Source organism: Oncorhynchus tshawytscha, linkage group LG23 (genome assembly GCF_018296145.1).
Source record: "Oncorhynchus tshawytscha isolate Ot180627B linkage group LG23, Otsh_v2.0, whole genome shotgun sequence".
Taxonomy (NCBI): domain Eukaryota; kingdom Metazoa; phylum Chordata; class Actinopteri; order Salmoniformes; family Salmonidae; genus Oncorhynchus; species Oncorhynchus tshawytscha.
In genome coordinates, this window is record NC_056451.1 from 21,648,389 (window position 1) to 21,668,987 (window position 20,599).

Consider the following 20,599-nt stretch of genomic DNA (forward strand, 5'->3'; position numbering starts at 1 on the left):
GTCTGGGGGCTGTTCAGTGAGATAAGCACTGTGAGAAGACTACAGATATCTCCTACCAGCAGCCGGCCTGTGGATTCACATTCATTAGAAAAGCACATTCTAGTTTGTACAGTAAATTACATGATGTAATGAATTTAAAGTATTTTGGAATAAATTAAGCATATTTTTATATATATATATATATATATATAGTTGTCTGAACATTTCATAGCATGCTCCATGAAAATACTACCCTAACCATAAAAGCATTCACCAAGGGCTTACGTCAAGTAGGTCACACTAAGGCTATTCTAAAAAGGTTAAATGAAGAAAAGATTCACACATCTTTAATGTCCCACAGTTTATTACATTTAACCCTTATATAATAACAGTCCGTACATACAATGACAAGCCTGTCCCTTCAACATGTGGAAACCTATTCTTCACTCACTAACTCGCAGGTCGAGGAACTGAAATGTCAAGCAGTGAAACATCTGGAAATAATCCTTCTCCTCACTGGTGGGCTTCGTTTATAAAGCATTTTTTAATGAATTGCTCCAAACCCAATTATACTCGGAATTACATGTTCACTATCTGCCTAAAAGCACTGGACACCTGAAAGTGACATCTCCTTCAATGGCAATTAGCTGGATCAGAATAAAACATTTAAATCACCAACAAACTAACATCAAACTTTCACTAAGCAAGATTGTGACAGACATGAATATGTATTTTAGTATTCCAGACAGTATTGGCTCAGAACTGAACCAATGAACAGCTACTCCTGTCACACAGGTCCACTATGACACATAGGTCAGCTGGCGTCCTATTTTATACCTTTAGAAATAGACTGACTAGAACAGGCATCCCCGTAATTATATTTCTATGTTTACCAATAGCAGGGAGTCACAACACATGCAAACTGTTGCTACATGCAATTTTTCAGTGGTCTTGATGCAGTTCCAAGACTTGTTTTCTTCCAGTAGTATCACATATTATATAATTGAATCTCAGATCAAGGGTGAGAACACCTTTTGGCCACATCATAGTCCTAATTATTCTATCATTTTGTAAACAGGGCTTTCTTCTAAACTCACCAAGAAAAACATAGAAATCAAGAAGGCCAAACTCCAGGTGATGTAACCAATTCAGCATTGCACACTTTTCTACCCGTTCATTGACACCTTTCTAAATAATAAATAGATATTTTTAAATAGATAGAAATTAGCATAATCAGATACAACAACGAAGACAGTCCAAATTGATAGAATTGTTGGTAAGTAAGCAGCATCACTCACTCAAGGTAGATCCCACAGAAATATGAATGCTTCAACGTTAGAGGACAAGACATGTAAATAGCACACACTCATCTTAGGAAATAGGTCCCTTGTTTTGAGTCCACCCCACAGTTACTACAGGTTGTAGCTGAATGTTCAAGAGGTTAAGTTAAGGACTGATCTGGGTTCAGGAGAAGAAGCTGCGGAGCTGGAACAAGAAGTGTCCCTCCTTGTTTTTACTTGTCCTGCAGCGGCCATTCATATAGTCCCAAGCAGAGCGCTTGCAGTAGTTGTAGAAATGCTCCTCTGCTTTCTTCAGGGTGAGGTTTAGGTCCAGAGTTCCCTGCAAACTGCACAGAGAGAAACACGGAGCGAAAGACTGATGAGTCTGGTTGTATTGCTTTGTAATGACAAGGTGAATATTTTCGATGATGGACAGACGCAAATACACACACACACACACACACACACACACACACACACACACACACACACACACACACACCTGTTGGTGAACTGGATGAGCTGCACATCATTCCTACACCTCAGCAGGGCATCTCTGTTGTCCAATAATATGGTGGCACAGATGAAGAGTTCAAAGGTGAATTCTGTGTTGACAGCCTGTGCCTCAGACACTGGTTTATCCTCTGGAACAATCCCAGAGCATTCATTACAACACAAACAAATCACAAGAAGCACAACATACCATTGTTATAAGCAAATACAGAAGGACCAAAACGGGCTTCTGTAAATTCATATGACAAATTGTATGGACACATACACTACATGACCAAAAGTATGTGGACACCTGCTCGTCGAACATCTCATTCCAAAATCAGCACTCGGTGGTCCTGTTCTGTGAGCTTGTGTGGTCTACCACTTCGCGGCTGAGCCGTTGTTGCTCCTAAACATTTCTACTTGACAATATATTGTGTATTTGGAACCATGCTTTGCAGTGTTTATGTACTGTCACACATGTGACATGTCACTGACTCACTAGCCTGGAACTTGGAAGGATGGCCACAGGAGACCACGGTCTCACCTATACTGTGACTACGGTCTCACCTATACTCTGCCTGCGGGCGATCCTCTCCTGGTAGCGGGCGCGGTCCACCTGCTGGGAGATGAGCTCCAGGTGGTCACAGCTCAGGATCTCAAAGAGACGCAGGGCATCACAGTGCTCAAACTCCCTTTGGAAACCCAGTAGCAGCCATCTGGGAGAGGGGACACACATAAATGTAAGTATACACATTTCATGCAAATACACCCCTTCAAATTAGTGGATTCTGCCATTTCAGCCACACCTGTTGCTGACAGGTGTATAAAATCGAGTACAGTCATGTAATCTCCATAGACAAATATTGGCAGTAGAATGGCCCTTAAGAGCTCATTGGTTTTTCAACGTGGCACCGTCATAGGATTTCACCTTTCCAACAAGTCAGTTCATCAAATTTCTGCCCTGCTAGAGCTGCCCCGGTCAACTGTAAATGCTGTATTGTGAAGGCGAAACGTCTAACAGCAACAGCGGCTCAGCCGCGAAGTGGTAGGCCACACAAGCTCACAGAACGTGACCGCCGAGTGCTGAAGCGCGTAAAAATTGTCTGTCCTCGGTTGCAGCTCTCACTACCGAGTTCCAAACTGCCTCTGAAAGCAATGTCACCACAATACATTTTATTTGGGAGCTTCATGAAATGGGTTTCCATGGCCAAGCAGCTGCACACAAGTCTAAGATCACCATGCGCAATGTCATGCGCCGGCTGCAGTGGTGTAAAGCTCGCAGCCATTGGACTTTGGCGCAGTGCAAACGTGCTCTCTGGAGTGATGAATCACGCTTCACCATCTGGCAGTCTGACGAAAGAATCTGGGTTTGGCGGATGCCAGGAGAACGCTACCTGTCCCAATGCACAGCGCCAACTGTAAAGTTTGGTGGGGGAGCCATAATGGTCTAGGCCCCTTAGTTCCAATGAAGGGAAATCTTAACACTCCAGCATACAATGATATCCTAGATGATTTTGTGCTTCCAACTTTGTGGCAACAGTTTGGAGAAGGCCCTGTTTCAGCATGACTTTGCCCCCGTGCACAAAGCGAGGTCCATTCAGAAATGGTTTGTCGAGATCGGTGTGGAAGAACTTGACTGTCCTGCACAGAGCCCTGACCTCAACCCCATCGAACACCTTTGGATTGCCAACTGCGAGCCAGGCCTAATCGCCCAACATCAGTGCTCGACCTCACTAATGTTCATGTGGCTGAATGGAAGCAAGGCCCCGCAGCAATGTTCCATCATCTAGTCGAAAGCCTTCCCAGAAAAGGTGAGGCTGTTATAGCAGCAAAGATGGGACCAACTCCATATTAATGCTCATGATTTTAGAATAAGATGTTCGACTAGCAGGTGTCCACATACACCACATGGTATGTGGAAAAAGTATGTACTGCAAACACATACAAATGCAGTATATGTGTGTGTGTACCTGTGACAGAAGGTGAAACTCTCCATGCTATCTGTTATCAGGTGGGTGTGGAGCTGAGGATCTAACTCCTTCAGCAGTGCTGCCTCCAGCTCTGAGTGACAACAATCAAAATGTTAATAACATTACCTTATTATCAAGTCTACCATATTATTACACATGTACAGAGAAGACAGACAAATAAAAAATTTAAAAATAATAACAAACCTATCTTCCTGTGCAGGCCGTCAGCGCGGAAGTCCTTGGAGAACTTCTCCATGTAGTAGGAGAAGCTCCAGTAGGTGTCCACCTCAGAGTCCAGCACCTCCAGGAATCGGCTACAAAGGTCATTCATCCCCTGGGCATAGCTCACCTCTGACCCCCATCACATCAGCATGAAGAAAGTAAATAAATACAGTTACTTTAGCTTCCTACTAAGAATAAGGGGATAATCTGAACATGTGAATATGCGTGTAAATTTCTAATAAATTATGCATTTACTTCCATGGCAGATAGGGGCGAAAACATACACACACATTTGTCAAGTTAGGATTGTGTGACATGTTACTCCGCCAACATATATTTCTCCACTAGAGGGCTCTCTAACGAAACGTCCTTTCAGTGGTTGGGTGACAACCGGCTCATGACCAGTATACAGTATTTGCAGCACTAAAAACTGAGACAGGCAGGATCAAAGATAAACAGAGTGAGAAGAGAAAGAAAAAGAGACAGAAGAGAAAGAGACAATGGGAGAGAGAAAGAAAGATTACCTGGGTGAAAAGCAGCATATGTGATGAGAATATCCCTCAACACCAGCAGATTGCCCAAGCCTTCACCTCTGTAAAAGCAAACAAACCAAAATCACTAGGGTTGCAAAGGGAGAAAAGGTTACCGGTACTTTACCAGTACACTACTAGAATATTGGACACTTTCTAGGATTTTAGGTAATTTTCATAACATGTAAAATAAGAGGTTTAAATGTGACAAAGCTGTTAAACATAATCCTTAATAAAAACCCATTCATTTATGAATACAGTTAGTATTTAATATGAGGGTTTCAGCATGTCCTTTATCTTTTGTATATGCTTTTATTTATTTGACTATGGGTGTCAATATGTCTTTGTTGTAAATGTTTTGGGGCCGAACTGGTGGCAGTTGTGAAAAAAGTAAATAGTTGGAAGAGTTGAAGAGGTAATTGCAAACAATGTCATTCAATTTAATATGCTTTTTTCCTTTATGTAGGCCATTTTCTCCTGAACCATATGGTCTATCCACTAGAACAGGGTTTCCAGAACTTTCTTTTTTTTTTGCAACCCAACCATGTAAAAACAGTGATGTAATCAAAGGCCAATGTTTACTTTTTTTAAATGGGGTCTATGGCAGTCTATTACAAATCAGTTTGACAGTACTTCAATCTAAAGGAAGTATGGTTTGAGGTGACAAATGCATCAGAAAGGTATTGGGAAGTTCAGAAGATCATCAGGCAATCATTTTGCATGGTAATCTGTGTAGAAAAGATCGTCGATATTATTTTCCCCCCAGTCTGATTTAGAGCCTGGTCTTGTCCACTCTGTTCTAATGAGTCCTGCGCAGCTTGAGGGAAACAGAAGACACATACGTATTCCTTATCTTTCAGTGAAGGGGTCATAATATTTTGTAGCTTAAACCGTACAAGATGTTGAGACACATTTGTAGGGAGAAAGCAGAAACTGCTCTGTTTATTACAACTGTATCTAGGAGGCTACTGAAGGTTACTGACAGAACCCCGGTTCTATGAACCAAGCGCAATTATTATTATTATATTTGCTTTCAGTCGCAACCCCTAGTTTGGGAAACGCTGCACTAGAAACTAATGGACAATATGGACACACAGATGTAAAGATTAAGAAAAGATCACTATTTTATATGATTTTTTTTAAAGTTACCATAGATAAAGTAATTTTGGTAATTAACAGTTAATTTGACTAAATCTGATAACTTTGGTAAATGACCAGTAGTTTTGCAACCCTCGTTAAAACAAAATAAGTTCAAATAGACTGATACCTCACAAAAAGACTGATCCTTAAAATGAGCAGCTACATGTAGCCTACTGGCTTTATATGGGTTGTAATGTCAAGCTAAAAAAACTAACATTGTAACGACATAGCCTTCTTATTCTAAAACCAACTGGTAGTCAGTGTGTCACTGCTTACACATGTTGACAGAACGAACACTTAAAGCCCTACTCCAATATGCCCTGTTGATTTAAGTGTTGAACTGTTTGTAGCCGACAGCCTGCCAGAGGAGTTTAAACAGAAATCCTGTAAAGCTTCCTGTTTCTGTATTGAGCAATGTTCCCTGTAAAGGCATCAGCATGCTTTAGTTCGCCTGGCAGCTAGCCGAGCTCGGCTAACCGAAACCAAACTAATGTGATCACTTACTCCAATAAAAAACCTCCGCTTGAAAAACGAGAAAAAAACGAGAGAGAAAAAAAAAGTGGCAAGAGTACTGTTTGTCCATTTTGAGACGCCGTAGCCAGATTACACTTCCTCAAAAAAGTCAGGATTCATTTAAGGTAACTCAAGAAATCTGTCATTAATTTTGAGGATTTCCAGAAGAGATCTTATTCGTGCAATTTTGTATCTGACTAGAATGTTTGGTGTATTTCTCAAGTGAAAGAAAATGTGCATGAGGACGAGTCATCTCTCATTGAATGACAACAAGCACTTCATTGAAGAATCCCTACTGGTGACCAATCTCTGACGAAGGGGCGTAGACTCTGGCTACCGACTTACTATTTGATCACCACAAAGTACTGAGAATTCATCTGTGAGATTTTCATTGGCGCTCTGTCTCTGTACAGAGACTGAAGTTGATAATGAACTAAAGCCACTCACGAGTAGTAGGGTAGGTCTCTGTCTGTCCGAGGCACGTCCTTGTCGATGATTCGGATGGCCTCTTGGAGCTCCTCCAGATCAAAGGTCACCCGCTCAAACAACACCTGGGTTCAGGGGTCAGAGAAACAAAGATATTAGTGGTCAGATCATCTATGTCATCATCTCAGACTTCAGTCTGTAACATACTGTAGACTGTAAAGGTATGTAACAAGACAGGTCAACCTCAGAGTGTGACCAGCTGTTAAGAGATTGTAAAATATAATAATATTCAGTAATAAAATGACAGAGTGGATTATATTGACATGTCCATGACTAAAACACACAGTCTGTAGCCTAACACCCATATCCTGGTGCAATATAAACTGACAACATTTCAAACAGCCCCAAGCTAAATTACCTTTGTACATTTTCAACACATAGCACTTCGGCTGAACATATTAACTATGAATAGGTGAATGGTCAATAGGGAAGGTGTATGGTAATTTTGATCTCTTACACTCAAAAATGTAAAGAGGGAGAAGCAGTTAAACCATGTACTTTTCAGGGGGTTCTGTGTGTACTTTGAGGCTGGTGGTTTACCTGGGCCTGTAGCTCCAGAAAGGACAGCCTCTCCCTGACCTCATCACTCTGGTTCTGAGTCTGCAGCTGGACCCTGTCCTGCCTCACATCGAAGTACCGCACCGCTGCCACCAACTCAGCTAGAAACACACACAGGGAGGGAGGAAGAGAATGGGAGGCAGGTGAGTGAGAGTGAAGGAGGTAACTTTACAGGAGGAAACCAGGGACAATTTACAAAATTGGTTGAGCTCAGATTCCAGCATAAAGTTGATGAGTCTAGAATGAGGTGCTGAACAACAATAGATAGCAAGAGAGAGAGAAAGAGAGAGTATAAGTTGATCTACATCTGGGCCCTACCATCGGTGCCATTTATACGCAGTCGGATGGCAGCAGGAAAAAGCTGCTGCCACTTCCTCTTCATGGAGTGGTAGCGGACGTTGAGCTGCTCCTGCAGTAGGGGGCGCTCCAGAGAGGTGGAGCTGCAGGGGTACATCCCGAACAGGAAACGCCACACCTGGCCACGCCCCGAAGGGGACACACCACCTAGACACATACAGCACAGGTTGAGTCCAGATACTTTACAATGGCTTCTTTCCTCCTGTGTGTTCCTTTTCCTCACTGATGGGAAACAACTGGACAGGTGAGAGATGCAAAGACATATCCACTTGGTGTTCTGGACTGGTAGGTCTCTAGCTTTTCAGCAGTCGACTCAGATTATAATGTTGAGACAAGGACTTCTGCATAATTTTACAAGAGTGTGAAGACTAGACTAGAACTAAAATTTAAAAGATAAGCTATTGGATCAATTGGCCTCTGACTAGATTTTTATTTATTTATTTGATTTACCTAGGCAAGTCAGTTAAGAAAGAATTCTTATTTACAATGACGGCCTACACTGGCCAAACCCTAACGACGCTGGGCCAATTGTGCGCCGCCCTATGGGACTCCCAAACTCGTCCGGTTGTGATACAGCCTGGAATCGAACGAACCAGGGTCTGTAGTGATGCCTCTAGCACTGAGATGTGCAGCGGTCTAAGACACTACAACTCGGGAGATAAAGTGGCTAATTTATTCCTTCTAGCTAATTAATCCCTAAACAAACTAGGCTTCTCAAGGAATGAGTGGCTTATAATGGTTAGTGTGCAAAACAAGTCTTGATCCCCAGCATGGAGACCTTTAGCCCCCTTCTTAGAACTCTGACAGGGATCATTATATAATGTTTTTGCACCATAGTCATTTCAGCTAATGATATCGCACCAGAGGAGAGAAGGAATGTGCATCAATGAAAGGGGGGGGGGGTCATGTTCCTGATTAAGTTTTTTGATAAACACACAGTCACAGTAGTAACACCTCTGTAGCAGTGTACCATGTACCTAGCTCACAGAACTCTACCTTGGGTGCATTGGAAAACTCATGACTCTGAGCTTTTCAGCATGACGAAGCCCTAGGGGTTCAGAGTCAGAGGGGGGGGGTTCAGTGTACAGTCAACACTATGCACTCTGATTCCTACATCTTGGTCATATACTGTTGCTGTCCCCTAACCACTGATACATGGTCAGATATTTTGTCATCCCTAAATGGTTAAGATTATGATTGGTAGTTGATAATCTGATCCTAGATCTGATGTTAGGGTCCATTTTCACCTTGAGCTTGAAAACATGTGAGTGAAGGCCCTGAGTGTACCGGTGACTGCAACTTACTTATGGAGCATTGATGCAGATAGAAGCAATTAAGTATACAGTCCCCAGCTATTCACCCATTCATACACTCCCCTCTTGTTTTCCCTCAGGAGCAGATGTGTGTGGACTGTTGATGTCATACCCACAAACCATGACTGATGGATTTCATGGATTTCATGATTTTTCCTCCCTCTGAAAATAATCTGTCAGATCACACCAAAGGTCTTGACTGGTAACTGTAAAACCAAACCATTGTCGGTTTCTAAAAGTCTTTGCTTGAGGGGTCTCAGTGAGGTTTGATTACATGGCTTTCTGGAGAATGGTTGAACTGTAGTGCAGTCAGCTAGCTCCTCAGGCAAACATCACTTGACTTCCTCTTGACTTGTAGATATTGATAGAGCAATATCTGGGAAACAATTTAACTTTACTTAATTTAAACTGTGATAGGCTCCAGCTTACTGGCCCATAATGTTTGAATATTAAATCACTTTCAATCAATTAATGTTGAATTATGAATTGGCAGTGATTTATGCCCATCAATTTCTCTTTAGGATATCGTATCCCATCCTTACCATTCTTGAAAATGTGCATCCGCAGCCTGGACTCGTCCACTCTCCCCTCTGCGTCCATAACGCCAGGTAATTCGAGTGGTGTCGTGGGTAGTGCAGGTGCGTTTACCAGTGATACTATCTGTTGGTTCCCAGACTCCGCCGTGACATTATTGACTGGTGAACTTATTTTAGTTGTCCCAGGCTTTTCCTTTGTTTTAAGGGGAGTCCCATGTACTCCGTGTTCTTTGGCGGTACTTTCACGACCGGGAATATCGAGTGCAGGTGAGTGCTGTAGCCCGTTCTCCTGTAGAGTGTCCATGATGTATATTCTCACTAATGACACGAAGTGTAAAACACAAACATCCCTCCTCGTGAAAACGGTGTGCCCGCTAAATTTGTTTGTTGTAAAAATAAAAAATCGTTTTACCTTCCTTTCAATTTTATGTTTATGATGCGCTGCGCTCCGATTTTAAATGGAATATCCTTCAATACACAGGAGTTAGGACATTTCCCAGTTCAGGCAGGAATCCATGTTGTGTGAGACTGCTATGCTCTGCCCACTTTAAACCTCACGACCAAAGTTCTTCCTGTGAGTCAGTCATATGACTGAACCTTACTGTTTTGTGTGTGGCCTACATTCGGGTTTTATGTCGGGTTGAAAGCCGCAATTCTTAGGCTACAGGAGCATTTTAACACCACCTAGGGGGTTTTACAAGACAACTAGTTCTACTGTATAAAGCTAGGCTACACATGGTCAGTCTGGCATAAGCGTTTGAAAGTGAAACGCCTTCATTCATATTCGTGGCTTCTTATGATGGACAAGGTTTACAGCTAAAGTCTACAGTCTAGCTACAGTCTAAACTGCTCTTTTATCATGCTACACCCAAACCTAACTCTTCACATTTCCTCCCACACTATGATTTAAAAAATAAATAATAATAATAATATTTATCCGTTATTTTACCAGGTAAATTGACTGAGAACACGTTCTCATTTGCAGCAACGACCCGCGGAATAGTTACAGGGGAGAGGAGGTGACCGTGGTGGTTTGAGGGCCAGATTGGGAATTTAGCCAGGACACCGGGGTTAACACCCCTATTCTTACAATAAGTGCCATGGGATCTTTAATGACCTCAGAGAGTCAGGACACCCGTTTAACGTCCCATCCAAAAGACGGCACCCTACACAGGGCAGTGTCCCCAATCACTGCCCCGGGGCATTGGGATATTTTTTTAGACCAGAGGAAAGAGTGCCTCCTACTTGCCCTCCAACACCACTTCCAGCAGCATCTGGTCTCCCATCCAGGAACTGACCAGGACCAACCCTGCTTAGCTTCAGAAGCAAGCCAGCAGTGGTATGCAGGGTGGTATGCTAAATGGAAGTGGTCTGTGAAATGCAGATTCAGTGCAATACTAAAAGTACAAACTAATAACCATACAATATGTTGGGCCTTTTTCCATTAATGAATTGAATAAGTACTTAACATTTTTTAAATTGAACCTTTATTAAATCCTCCAAATGAAATCTTTAAGAACTGATTGTGAGGCCTCCAAGCACTATGATGACCAACAGCTTCACTGCCAGAAAAGCATAAAAAGAAAAGTTGCATCTCTGAAGTATTCTCTTCTGCACCTTAAAAAAACCAAAATAATTTTGAAAACATTAACTACAAAGGGAAGGACAACATCATCTGTATGATAACGTGATACATTTTTGAGCAATACAATAGTAAGGGAATAAATGTGATATTTTTTGGCCTAATATGTGAAAAATGTTGTTGTTACCTGGGATAACTGAGGTAAATATTAACCCATAAGGTGTGTGTGTAGCCTCGCTGATGAGGAGTCTTGTCCCATTGCCATGGTACTGCTTGTCCTTTTCCATTGACGCAGCACTGCAGAGTGCAGAAGTAATAGCCTATGTCATTCAGCTCTAACCAGGTCATCAGGATGCTTGTATCTGTTGTGTTCAGGTCGTAGGTTTTCTGAAACCTCCCCTTGAATCGGGGAAAGTCACCCATCTCCCTCCACACCTTCCTCTGGCTATGTGTGGCCGTGTTGATGTACCACTCTGCCCTGCAGCCAATGATCAGCTCCCCGCTGTCCGACAGGACACGGCATCCCATGGGCCAGTGTAACGGTCACCACAGGGTCCTGGTCCACCCATACACGACAGAAAGCTTGATGAGGGACTGGACAACAAAATAGACAAATACTTGTGACAAATATTCAAGAGGATGTCAAGAGGATGACTTTCTTTGCCATCAAGACAAAAGAGTGAAACTAGATGCACCTGTTTAGATCTCTCCTATAGTCAACATTTGGGGTTTGTCTGTGAACTGCACAAAACTAAATTAAAACCCAAACAAGATAAAACCATTACCTTTGAGAAGGATGATCACAATTAGGACAATGTGAAAGCCAGTCATTCTTTATGTCAACAAGAAGAGACAAATAATTAGCATGTTGTATGATACTAAAAGTTTCATCCAGATAATAGATTCAGAGAAGAAATGTACTAAATTTGTCATTAAAGTCTTACCTTATGCCCCCAAATAGTACTGCAAAACAATTACAATAACCAACTTTACTTCCTTAAGTTCATTTCCTGACGCTCTACCTACACTCTGAGGTTTAAAAAATATATAGATATGAGTCAAACCCACTGTGGTTTCCAATGTAGGTTTGTGTGAGCAAATGTCAATTGGATGTGGATATCAGAAATACTTAATGTGTATGTTTAAATCATTGACCTTGTAAAGGCCTAAACAATATAAAAGTGGTTTTGTTTTCCTACTTTAAAAGTTCCAGAGAGGGGTGAGCGAAAGAAAGAGGGGTGTGAGCGAAAAAGAGTTGAGAGAAAGACAGAGAGGTGTGAGGGATAGAGAGATCGAGACAGGGATGATAGAAAGGCAGAGAGATTATATGAGATAATATTTTTCTGCGTTCCTGATCATGCGTCAGTTACATTCATACTCACTACCCCACAATCCCCACCCCGTGGTAGCCCCTCTCTAGTAGAACACCATGTACCTAGCTAACAGAGCTCTACCTTGTGTGCAATGGAAGCCTTGTGACTCCTTTTCAGCATGACAAAATCTCTTCAGCAACCACAGGTTAGAGATGATTGTGTTTACAGTTCAACACTGTATACCCTGTGTCATATCTCTCTTTCTCATATCTCCCTTACTGATAGAGAGAGAAAGACTCCTCAGCACATTTGGTTCCTTGAAAGTTGTGGGAATGTACATTTTTAGTTACCCATTGGTTCTGGGAACGAAGCCATACGTTTCCTGACTGGTAAAACGTTGTTTTTTAAACGTTCTGTTAACGGAAGCGAAAATGTAGCCTGTTCTGGGAATGTTATTTTTTAGGGTACAGGGAGGTTCTGAGAATGTTTCATTTTGGAACCCTGAAAGTTTTCCTGGGAGGTTTTATTAACATTTTGAGAACAAAAATGATAGGCTATTTGGAGGTAATTAAATAACATTCTGAGAACATGTTTCAATAACACTGTTGGCCTAGTTTGGGTTAACTGTTTTGAACACATGGAAATGAATTTGTTTAGGAATTTTTATTGTTATAGCAAGGCATCGTTGAGATTCAAAACTATGATCTTCTGTTTTCTATCTATGGAATTAGTCCACTGCGCCACCAGGATGTACAAACAGGCCCAATTTCAAAGGGAACAAGCGCTCATTAAGATTAGGTGTCGATAGAAAGAGTTTTGTTGACGTTGAGGACGGAATGTTTTTAAATTTAAAAGATGTATTGTGGTTTTTATGTAAAGTTTTCTTAAAGTTCTGAGAACATGACTTTAAATAGAACCATGAGGAATACCTGCAGAAAACATTATGTTGAAGTACTGAAATTCCCACAGAAGAATGTTGTTTCTTAACATTCTCTGAATGTTCTGAGAACTTGAGTTTAATAGAACAGCGAGGAAACCTGTAGAAACCGAAATGAAATTCCCACCTAAGAAACATACGGTTCTCAAAACGTAATGTGACATCTGGGTATCCTGCAACGTTCCCAGAATGTTGTGGGAAGGTTGTATTCAAAATAACCATAGGACAACCACACTCTCACCAAGCTCTAAGAAACATATGATTCTCAGAATGTTATGTGCTGGCTGTTTCTCAAGTAATTAGCCAACAGTCACCTTCAGTTTACACATTTACACAAAACTTCCTCTAATTCCTTTTTTTTTCAATCATCATCATTGTTAAGTAACAGGAAATATACATGCAATACTTTTGACACCACTCTCGTTATAACTGCTTGTCACTCATTTTATTGGAACCAGTTGGCTTTTAAAATGTGTGCCGGTGCCATGGTCACTGCTGGTGTTTTCCTTGGACCTGTAGCCTCCTGTTTTGGCACCTCTTTTCACAACACAGTGAGTATCCTCCGTAGATTTGGGGTTTTATTTTGTTGTTGCTGAACCAACATTATTTCCCAGTGCTTTACAGTCTATGCTATGCTTGTTGGTCAGTGGTAATGTTGTATTTGTTTGACACAATTCTGATGGGAGTTCCATCTGACACAAGGCATCTTTAACACAACATGTAAACGATATTAGGAATCTGGTGCGTCATTAGTTAGAATTAACTTTCAAATCTCTCTGTTGGACCAGATGAGCCCATTGATATGGATTGAGATGATGCTCATTTTGTCTCAGGCCTCTGGCACTAGTGGTATGTGATTCATTTTTATGTCAATATGCACTCAGTGTTTTTTTTATGCTATGTCTAAACAACATGAACTGAATAATCCTAATACTTTTGTTGTTAATTCAAACACAGGTGTGGATTGGAAAGCTGATTACCCGAAGGTTGTTTTTACCAATAAGGGAGATGATGTGACCATTCCATGCAATTTTACCTCTCCCCCATCCCCATCTAAAGAGCCTATCCAGGCCTACTGGAAACGCCTGGGAAATACTAAACTTAACATCAATGACAATGACAAGAATGAATTCCTCTATCACCCCAACAACACATTTGTCATCAAGAGTTTTCAGAACAGGACCAACATGACAGGAAATGTCACTAAGGGAAACTGCTCCCTGAACATCAAGAGAATTGACGAAGGCGACATGGGGCCCTACTACTTGAGAATTGCCACTGGAGCCAACAACTTCAGTTTTATTCATGAACTTGTCTACATTAACGTATCTGGTAAGCAGTAGAGGATGCAATGTAAAGTGCTTTTGTTCAGTGAAATGTGTCATTAATTTGATATGGAGGAAACTCATCCCTACTGTATTTCTTTCCATTCAGGAACCTCCGGGACTATTTCAATCATACCAATGGACAAGTCAAACACAGGTGAACTATTCAGCTTAGAATTTTCACGTACACACAGAATTTTAACTGTTTCTCTGAATCAGATATTGGTTTACTTTAGAAATGACCAGTGAACCTGCCTGACACAGTTGATAACAGCAATAACAATGTATTTGTCAAAGTTAAAAGATGGGCTGAAGTTGTTTTGTCTCCTCAGTTGATTCCACGACTACAGTCCCACTAGCCACCACAGTATGTAAGTAGACTCTCAGGGCCAGTTTCCCAGACCCGCATTAAGCCTAGTCTTGGACTAAAATGTATGCTATATATACAGTGCCTTCAGAAAGTATTCATACCCCTTGACTTATTACACATGTTGTTGTGTGACAGACTGAATTCAAAATGGATGAAATATTTGTTTCTCTCTCACCTATCTACACCACAGGAGGTTGGTGGCACCTTCATTGGGGAGGACAGGCTCGTGGTAATGACTGAAGCAGAATTAATGGAATGATATCAAATACATAAAATTTAAATCAAATCAAATGTATTTATATAGCCCTTCGTACATCAGCGGATGTCTCAAAGTGCTGTACAGAAACCCAGCCTAAAACCCCAAACAGCAAACAATGCAGGTGTAGAAGCCCGGTGGCTTGGAAAAACTCCCTAGAAAGGCCAAAACCTAGGAAGAAACCTAGAGAGAAACCAGGCTATGAGGGGTGGCCAGTCCTCTTCTGGCTGTGCCGGGTGGAGATTATAACAGAACATGGCCAAGATGTTCAAATGTTCAAAAATAACCAGCATGGTCAAATAATAATAATCACAGTAGTTGTCGAGGATGCAGCAAGTCAGCACCTCAGGAGTAAATGTCAGTTGGCTTTTCATAGCCGATCATAAAGAGTATCTCTACCACTCCTGCTGTCTCTAGAGAGTTGAAAACAGCAGGTCTGGGACATGTAGCAAGTCCAGTGAACAGGTCAGGATTCCATAGCCGCAGGCAGAACAGTTGAAACTGGAGCAGCAGCACGGCCAGGTGGACTGGGGACAGCAAGGAGTCATCATGCCAGGTAGTCCTGAGGCATGGTCCTAGGGCTCAGGTCCTCCGAGAGCGAGAAAGAAAGAGAGAATTAGAGAGAGCATACTTAAATTCACACAGGACACCGGATAAGACAGGAGAAGTACTCCAGATATAACAAACTGACCCTAGCCCCCGACACATAAACTACTGCAGCATAAATACTGGAGGCTGAGACAGGAGGGGTCAGGAGACACTGTGGCCCCATCCGATGATACCCCCAGACAGGGCCAAACAGGAAGGATACATCCAACACATGGTTTCCATTTGTTTGATGCCATTCCATTTACTCCATTCCAGCCATTATAATGAACCGACCTCCACTCAGCAGCCTCCACTGATCTACATGCATTACTCCATATTGAGAAAGAGAAAACATTTTTTTGAAATGTATGTAAAGTTATTGAAAAGGAAATACAGAAATATCTTTAAATATTCACACCCCTGAGTCAATACATGTTAGAATCAGCTTTGGCAGTGATTACAACTGTGAGTCTTCCTGGGTAAGAGCTTTGCATGCTTGAATTGTACAATATTTGTAGATAATATTTTTTTAAATTCTTCAAGCTCAGTCCAGCTAGTTGTTGATCCTTGCTAGACAGACATTTTCAAGTCTTGCCATAGATTTTCAAGCCGACAAAACTGTAACTAGGCAACACAGGAACATTCAATGTCGTTGTGGTAAGCAACTCCAGAGTATATTTTGCCTTGTGTTTTAGGTTATTGTCCTGCTGAAAGGTGAATTTGTCTTTCCGTGTCTGGTGGAAAGCAGACTGAACCAGGTTTTCTTCTAGGATTTTGTCTGCGCTTATCTCTATTCTGTTTATTTTTATCAACAAAAAAAACTCCCTAGTCCTTTCCGATGACAAGCATACCCATAACATGATGCAGCCAACACCATGCTTGAAAGTATGAAGAGTGGTACTCAGAGATGTGTTGTGTTAGATTTGCCCCAAACATAATGTTTTGTATTCAGGACATAATGTACTTGTTTGTTTTTTTGCTAACAGGATGCATGCCTTGGAGTATTTTTATTCTGTACATGCTTCCTTCTTTTCACTCTGTAATTTAGGTTAGTATTGTGGAGTAACTACAGTGTTGTTGATCCATCCTCAGTTTTCTCCTATCACAACCATTCAATTCTGTAATTGAAATCACTTCCTCTCTGGCAACAGAGTTAAGAAGGACCCCTTTATCTTTGTAGTGACTGGGTGTATTGATACACCATTCAAAGTGTAATTAATAACTTCACTATTTTTTTTAATTTTTTTTATTTCACCTTTATTTAACCAGGTAGGCTAGTTGAGAACAAGTTCTCATTTGCAACTGCGACCTGGCCAAGATAAAGCATAGCAGTGTGAACAGACAACACAGAGTTACACATGGAGTAAACAATTAACAAGTCAATAATACAGTAGAAAAAAGGAGAGTCTATATACATTGTGTGCAAAAGGCATGAGGAGGTAGGCGAATAATTACAATTTTGCAGATTAACACTGGAGTGATAAATGATCAGATGGTCATGTACAGGTAGAGATATTGGTGTGCAAAAGAGCAGAAAATAAAATAAATAAAAACAGTATGGGGATGAGGTAGGTAAAAATGGGTGGGCTATTTACCGATAGACTATGAACAGCGGCAGCGATCGGTTAGCTGCTCAGATAGCAGATGTTTGAAGTTGGTGAGGGAGATAAAAGTCTCCAACTTCAGCGATTTTTGCAATTCGTTCCAGAGTATACCATGCTCAAAGGGATATTCAATGTCTGCTTTTTTTACCCATCTACCAATAGGTGCCCTTTGCAAGGCATTGGAAAACATCCCTAGTCTTTGTGGTTGAATCTGTTTGAAATGTACTGTTTGACTGAGAGACCTTACAGACAGTTTTATGTGTGGGGTACAGAGATGAGGTAGTCATTCAAATATCTTGTTAAATACTATTATTGCACACAGTGAGTCCATGCAACTTATGTGATTTTTACTCCTGAACTTATTTAGGCTTGCCATAACAAATACTTATTGACTCAAGACATTTCAGCTTTTCATTCTTTATTAATTTGCAAACATTTCTAAAAACATAATACACTTTGACATTATTGTGTATAGGCCAGTGACACAAAATCTCAATTTAATCAATAAAAAATTCAGGCTGAAACACAACAAAATGTGGAAAAAGTCAAGGGGTGGGAATACTTTCTGAAGGCACTGTATCCATTTCAAATCAAATGTTTTGAGAGAAGGTCTCTTGATTTTGCATTGGGAGGCAGGTTGTCTAGCAGTTAAGAGTGTTGGGCCGGTAACCAAAAGGTTGGTGGTTCGAATCCTTGAGCTGTGAAATATCTGTTGATGTGCCCTTGAGCAAGGCACTTAACCGTAGTAACTCTGGATAAAAGTGTTGACTAAAATGTTAAAAAAATATTAATTCAAATGAGTAATGGAATTAATAAATATTCCTCAGTCCTAATCAGAATGTTTTTCATAGTGTGTGAGGAAGCGCTATCCACGACCATATATATTGCCACCACGGTCCCAGTGGTTGCAGTTCTACTGGTTGCTGTATTGGGGATTGTTTGGTTCTTCAAGTACAGGAAAAGGTGGGTCTGGTTGATGGGTGTCCCCAGAGGGATGCTCTCAAGTTTGACTGACATTGATCAATTTCTATAGCAACATGATGTCCTCTGCCTTCTATTAGTCATTGCAGATACATTTTACTCACATTCGCTAAAATAACAACTGATTTGATTTTCTAGGTCCAGGTGTGTCACTATGCAATTGTCTGGATATTATGCTAATTTCACCATGACTCCAATGGCCAAACCTGAAAGGTATGCTTAAAACTATGAAACATCCTTCAGTAAATTGCTAGTTTGACATATTTCAGTTTTACTTCTGAATGTTACTCTAAAATATGTTCTTTGATTTGACCTACAGTGTCAGTGAGATACTTGTCTTCCCCTATCTCCACAGAGTCAAAACTACAAAGAAAGATGACACCCAAGTTCCTCCTCCAAGGGTCATTGATGAGCCCGTCTATGGCAACGTCCAGGTACATTACAGCACCCTGAGCAGATCTGTTTTAAACTGATAGTACTCTTTATAAAGATAGTACATGTAGACTGTTGATAAGTCATCAGCTTTGGACCTAATGTTCTTTACCCACTGGGCACACACTGGTTGACCCAATGTTGTTTCCTCGTCATTGAAATGACATGACAATGAAGCAACGTGAAATAGATGTTGAGTTGACGTCTGTGCCCAGTGGGTACTATATATGTTTAGCATGTTGGCCATTTAGTGTTGTGCTCATAACTTCTTGATAGACCTTTCCCTACCTTCCCTGCCTGATTTCTCCATTTCTCTTTACAGGATCCAAACAATCCGATGGACAGTATGGATCAAATGGACAGTGTATATGCAAATGTGGATTATGCAAAACAGTGATGAGGCTGCATCTCAGATTTCGTCAATGCTTAATAATACTTGTTGAGTGTGTGCACGCGTGTGTGTTTTTATCTTGATTGTTTTCTTGTCAAAAGGCAGTTTACAGAGTGTCAGCCCTCATTTCTCACATCCTGTTTGACTTTGACTTTCTGGGTAGTCATGAGTGAATGAAGTCATACACATGAGATTCACGTGTCAAAGTGAATAAAGTTTTTACGTTTTGAATGGTTGAGTGTTAAGTTTTCTATGTTGCATATGTGAACAAACAGTATCTGATAAGAAACTTTGCAGACAATAACTGCCATTGTTAGTTTTTTTAGGCCTTGATATATAGGCCTTGATTTTGGTACTTGATTTTGCAATCTCAACCACACTGCACATTGCCCTGACCCATCTGGACAAGAGGAATACCTATGTGAGAATGCTGTTCATCGACTACAGCTCAGCATTTAACACCATAGTACCCTCCAAACTCGTCATCAAGCTCGAGACCCTGGGTCTCGACCCTGCCCTGTGCATCTGGGTACTGGACTTCCTGACGGGCCGCCCCCAGGTGGTGAGGGTAGGCAACAACATCTCCACACCGCTGATCCTCAACACTGGGGCCCCACAAGGGTGCGTTCTGAGCCCTCTCCTGTACTCCCTGTTCAACCACGACTGCGTGGCCACGCACGCCTCCAACTCAATCATCAAGTTTGCGGACGACACAACAGTGGTAGGCTTGATTACCAACAACGACGAGACGGCCTACAGGGAGGAGGTGAGGGCCCTCGGAGTGTGGTGTCAGGAAAATAACCTCACACTCAACGTCAACAAAACTAAGGAGATGATTGTGGACTTCAGGAAACAGCAGAGGGAACACCCCCCTATCCACGTCGATGGAACAGTAGTGGAGAGGGTAGTACGTTTTAAGTTCCTCGGCGTACACATCACAGACAAACTGAATTGGTCCACCCACACAGACAGCATCGTGAAGAAGGCGCAGCAGCGCCTCTTCAACCTCAGGAGGCTGAAGAAATTCGGCTTGTCACCAAAAGCACTCACAAACTTCTACAGATGCACAATCGAGAGCACCCTGTCGGGCTGTATCACCGCCTGGTACGGCAACTGCTCCGCCCACAACCGTAAAGCTCTCCAGAGGGTAGTGAGGTCTGCACAACGCATCACCGGGGGCAAACTACCTGCCCTCCAGGACACCTACACCACCCGATGTTACAGGAAGGCCATAAAGATCATCAAGGACAACAACCACCCGAGCCACTGCCTGTTCACCCCGCTATCATCCAGAAGGCGAGGTCAGTACAGGTGCATCAAAGCTGGGACCGAGAGACTGAAAAACAGCTTCTATCTCAAGGCCATCAGACTGTTAAACAGCCACCACTAACATTGAGTGGCTGCTGCCAACACACTGACTCAACTCCAGCCACTTTAATAA

General features: G+C 41.7%; 2 protein-coding genes across 3 annotated transcripts; one reads left to right on the forward strand and one right to left on the reverse strand.

Annotated features, from left to right (window-relative positions):
• Nucleotides 1-325: 325 nt before the first annotated feature.
• On the reverse strand, nt 326-10,149 carry si:dkey-238d18.4 (GTPase-activating protein GYP7). Its single transcript, XM_024415570.2, has 10 exons — nt 9,386-10,149; nt 7,492-7,677; nt 7,156-7,274; nt 6,577-6,680; nt 4,471-4,538; nt 3,929-4,075; nt 3,725-3,815; nt 2,322-2,470; nt 1,762-1,903; nt 326-1,606 (listed from the first exon to the last, which is right to left on the reverse strand). Exons 1-10 carry the CDS (start codon nt 9,681-9,683, stop codon nt 1,444-1,446), a joined length of 1,467 nt encoding a protein of 488 aa, XP_024271338.1. The 5' UTR covers nt 9,684-10,149; the 3' UTR covers nt 326-1,443.
• LOC112222743 lies at nt 9,508-19,389 on the forward strand. 2 transcript variants are annotated; one of them, XM_024385476.2, is made up of 10 exons: nt 9,508-9,646; nt 13,670-13,762; nt 14,000-14,060; nt 14,169-14,543; nt 14,646-14,693; nt 14,869-14,907; nt 18,206-18,317; nt 18,474-18,548; nt 18,691-18,769; nt 19,090-19,389. In XM_024385476.2, the coding sequence occupies exons 2-10, from the start codon at nt 13,682-13,684 to the stop codon at nt 19,162-19,164; spliced, it is 945 nt and encodes a 314-aa protein (XP_024241244.1). In that variant the 5' UTR covers nt 9,508-9,646; nt 13,670-13,681; the 3' UTR covers nt 19,165-19,389. The 2 variants fall into 2 exon arrangements, with proteins under 2 accessions (XP_024241244.1, XP_024241246.1); XM_024385478.2 differs by lacking the exon at nt 14,000-14,060.
• The last annotated feature ends 1,210 nt before the right edge of the window (nt 19,390-20,599 follow it).

Coding starts and splice junctions, on each gene's coding strand:
- si:dkey-238d18.4 (XM_024415570.2), bottom strand. CDS start 9,683: ATGGACACTCTACAGGAGAACGGGCTACAGCACTCACCTGCACTCGAT. Junction 6,681..7,155: donor TTCTGGAGCTACAGGCCCAG/GTAAACCACCAG, acceptor CCCTGAACCCAG/GTGTTGTTTGAGCGGGTGAC. Junction 3,816..3,928: donor CGGCCTGCACAGGAAGATAG/GTTTGTTATTAT, acceptor GTTGTCACTCAG/AGCTGGAGGCAGCACTGCTG.
- LOC112222743 (XM_024385476.2), top strand. CDS start 13,682: ATGTGTGCCGGTGCCATGGTCACTGCTGGTGTTTTCCTTGGACCTGTA. Junction 13,763..13,999: donor GCACCTCTTTTCACAACACA/GTGAGTATCCTC, acceptor CTGTTGGACCAG/ATGAGCCCATTGATATGGAT. Junction 14,544..14,645: donor TGTCTACATTAACGTATCTG/GTAAGCAGTAGA, acceptor CTTTCCATTCAG/GAACCTCCGGGACTATTTCA.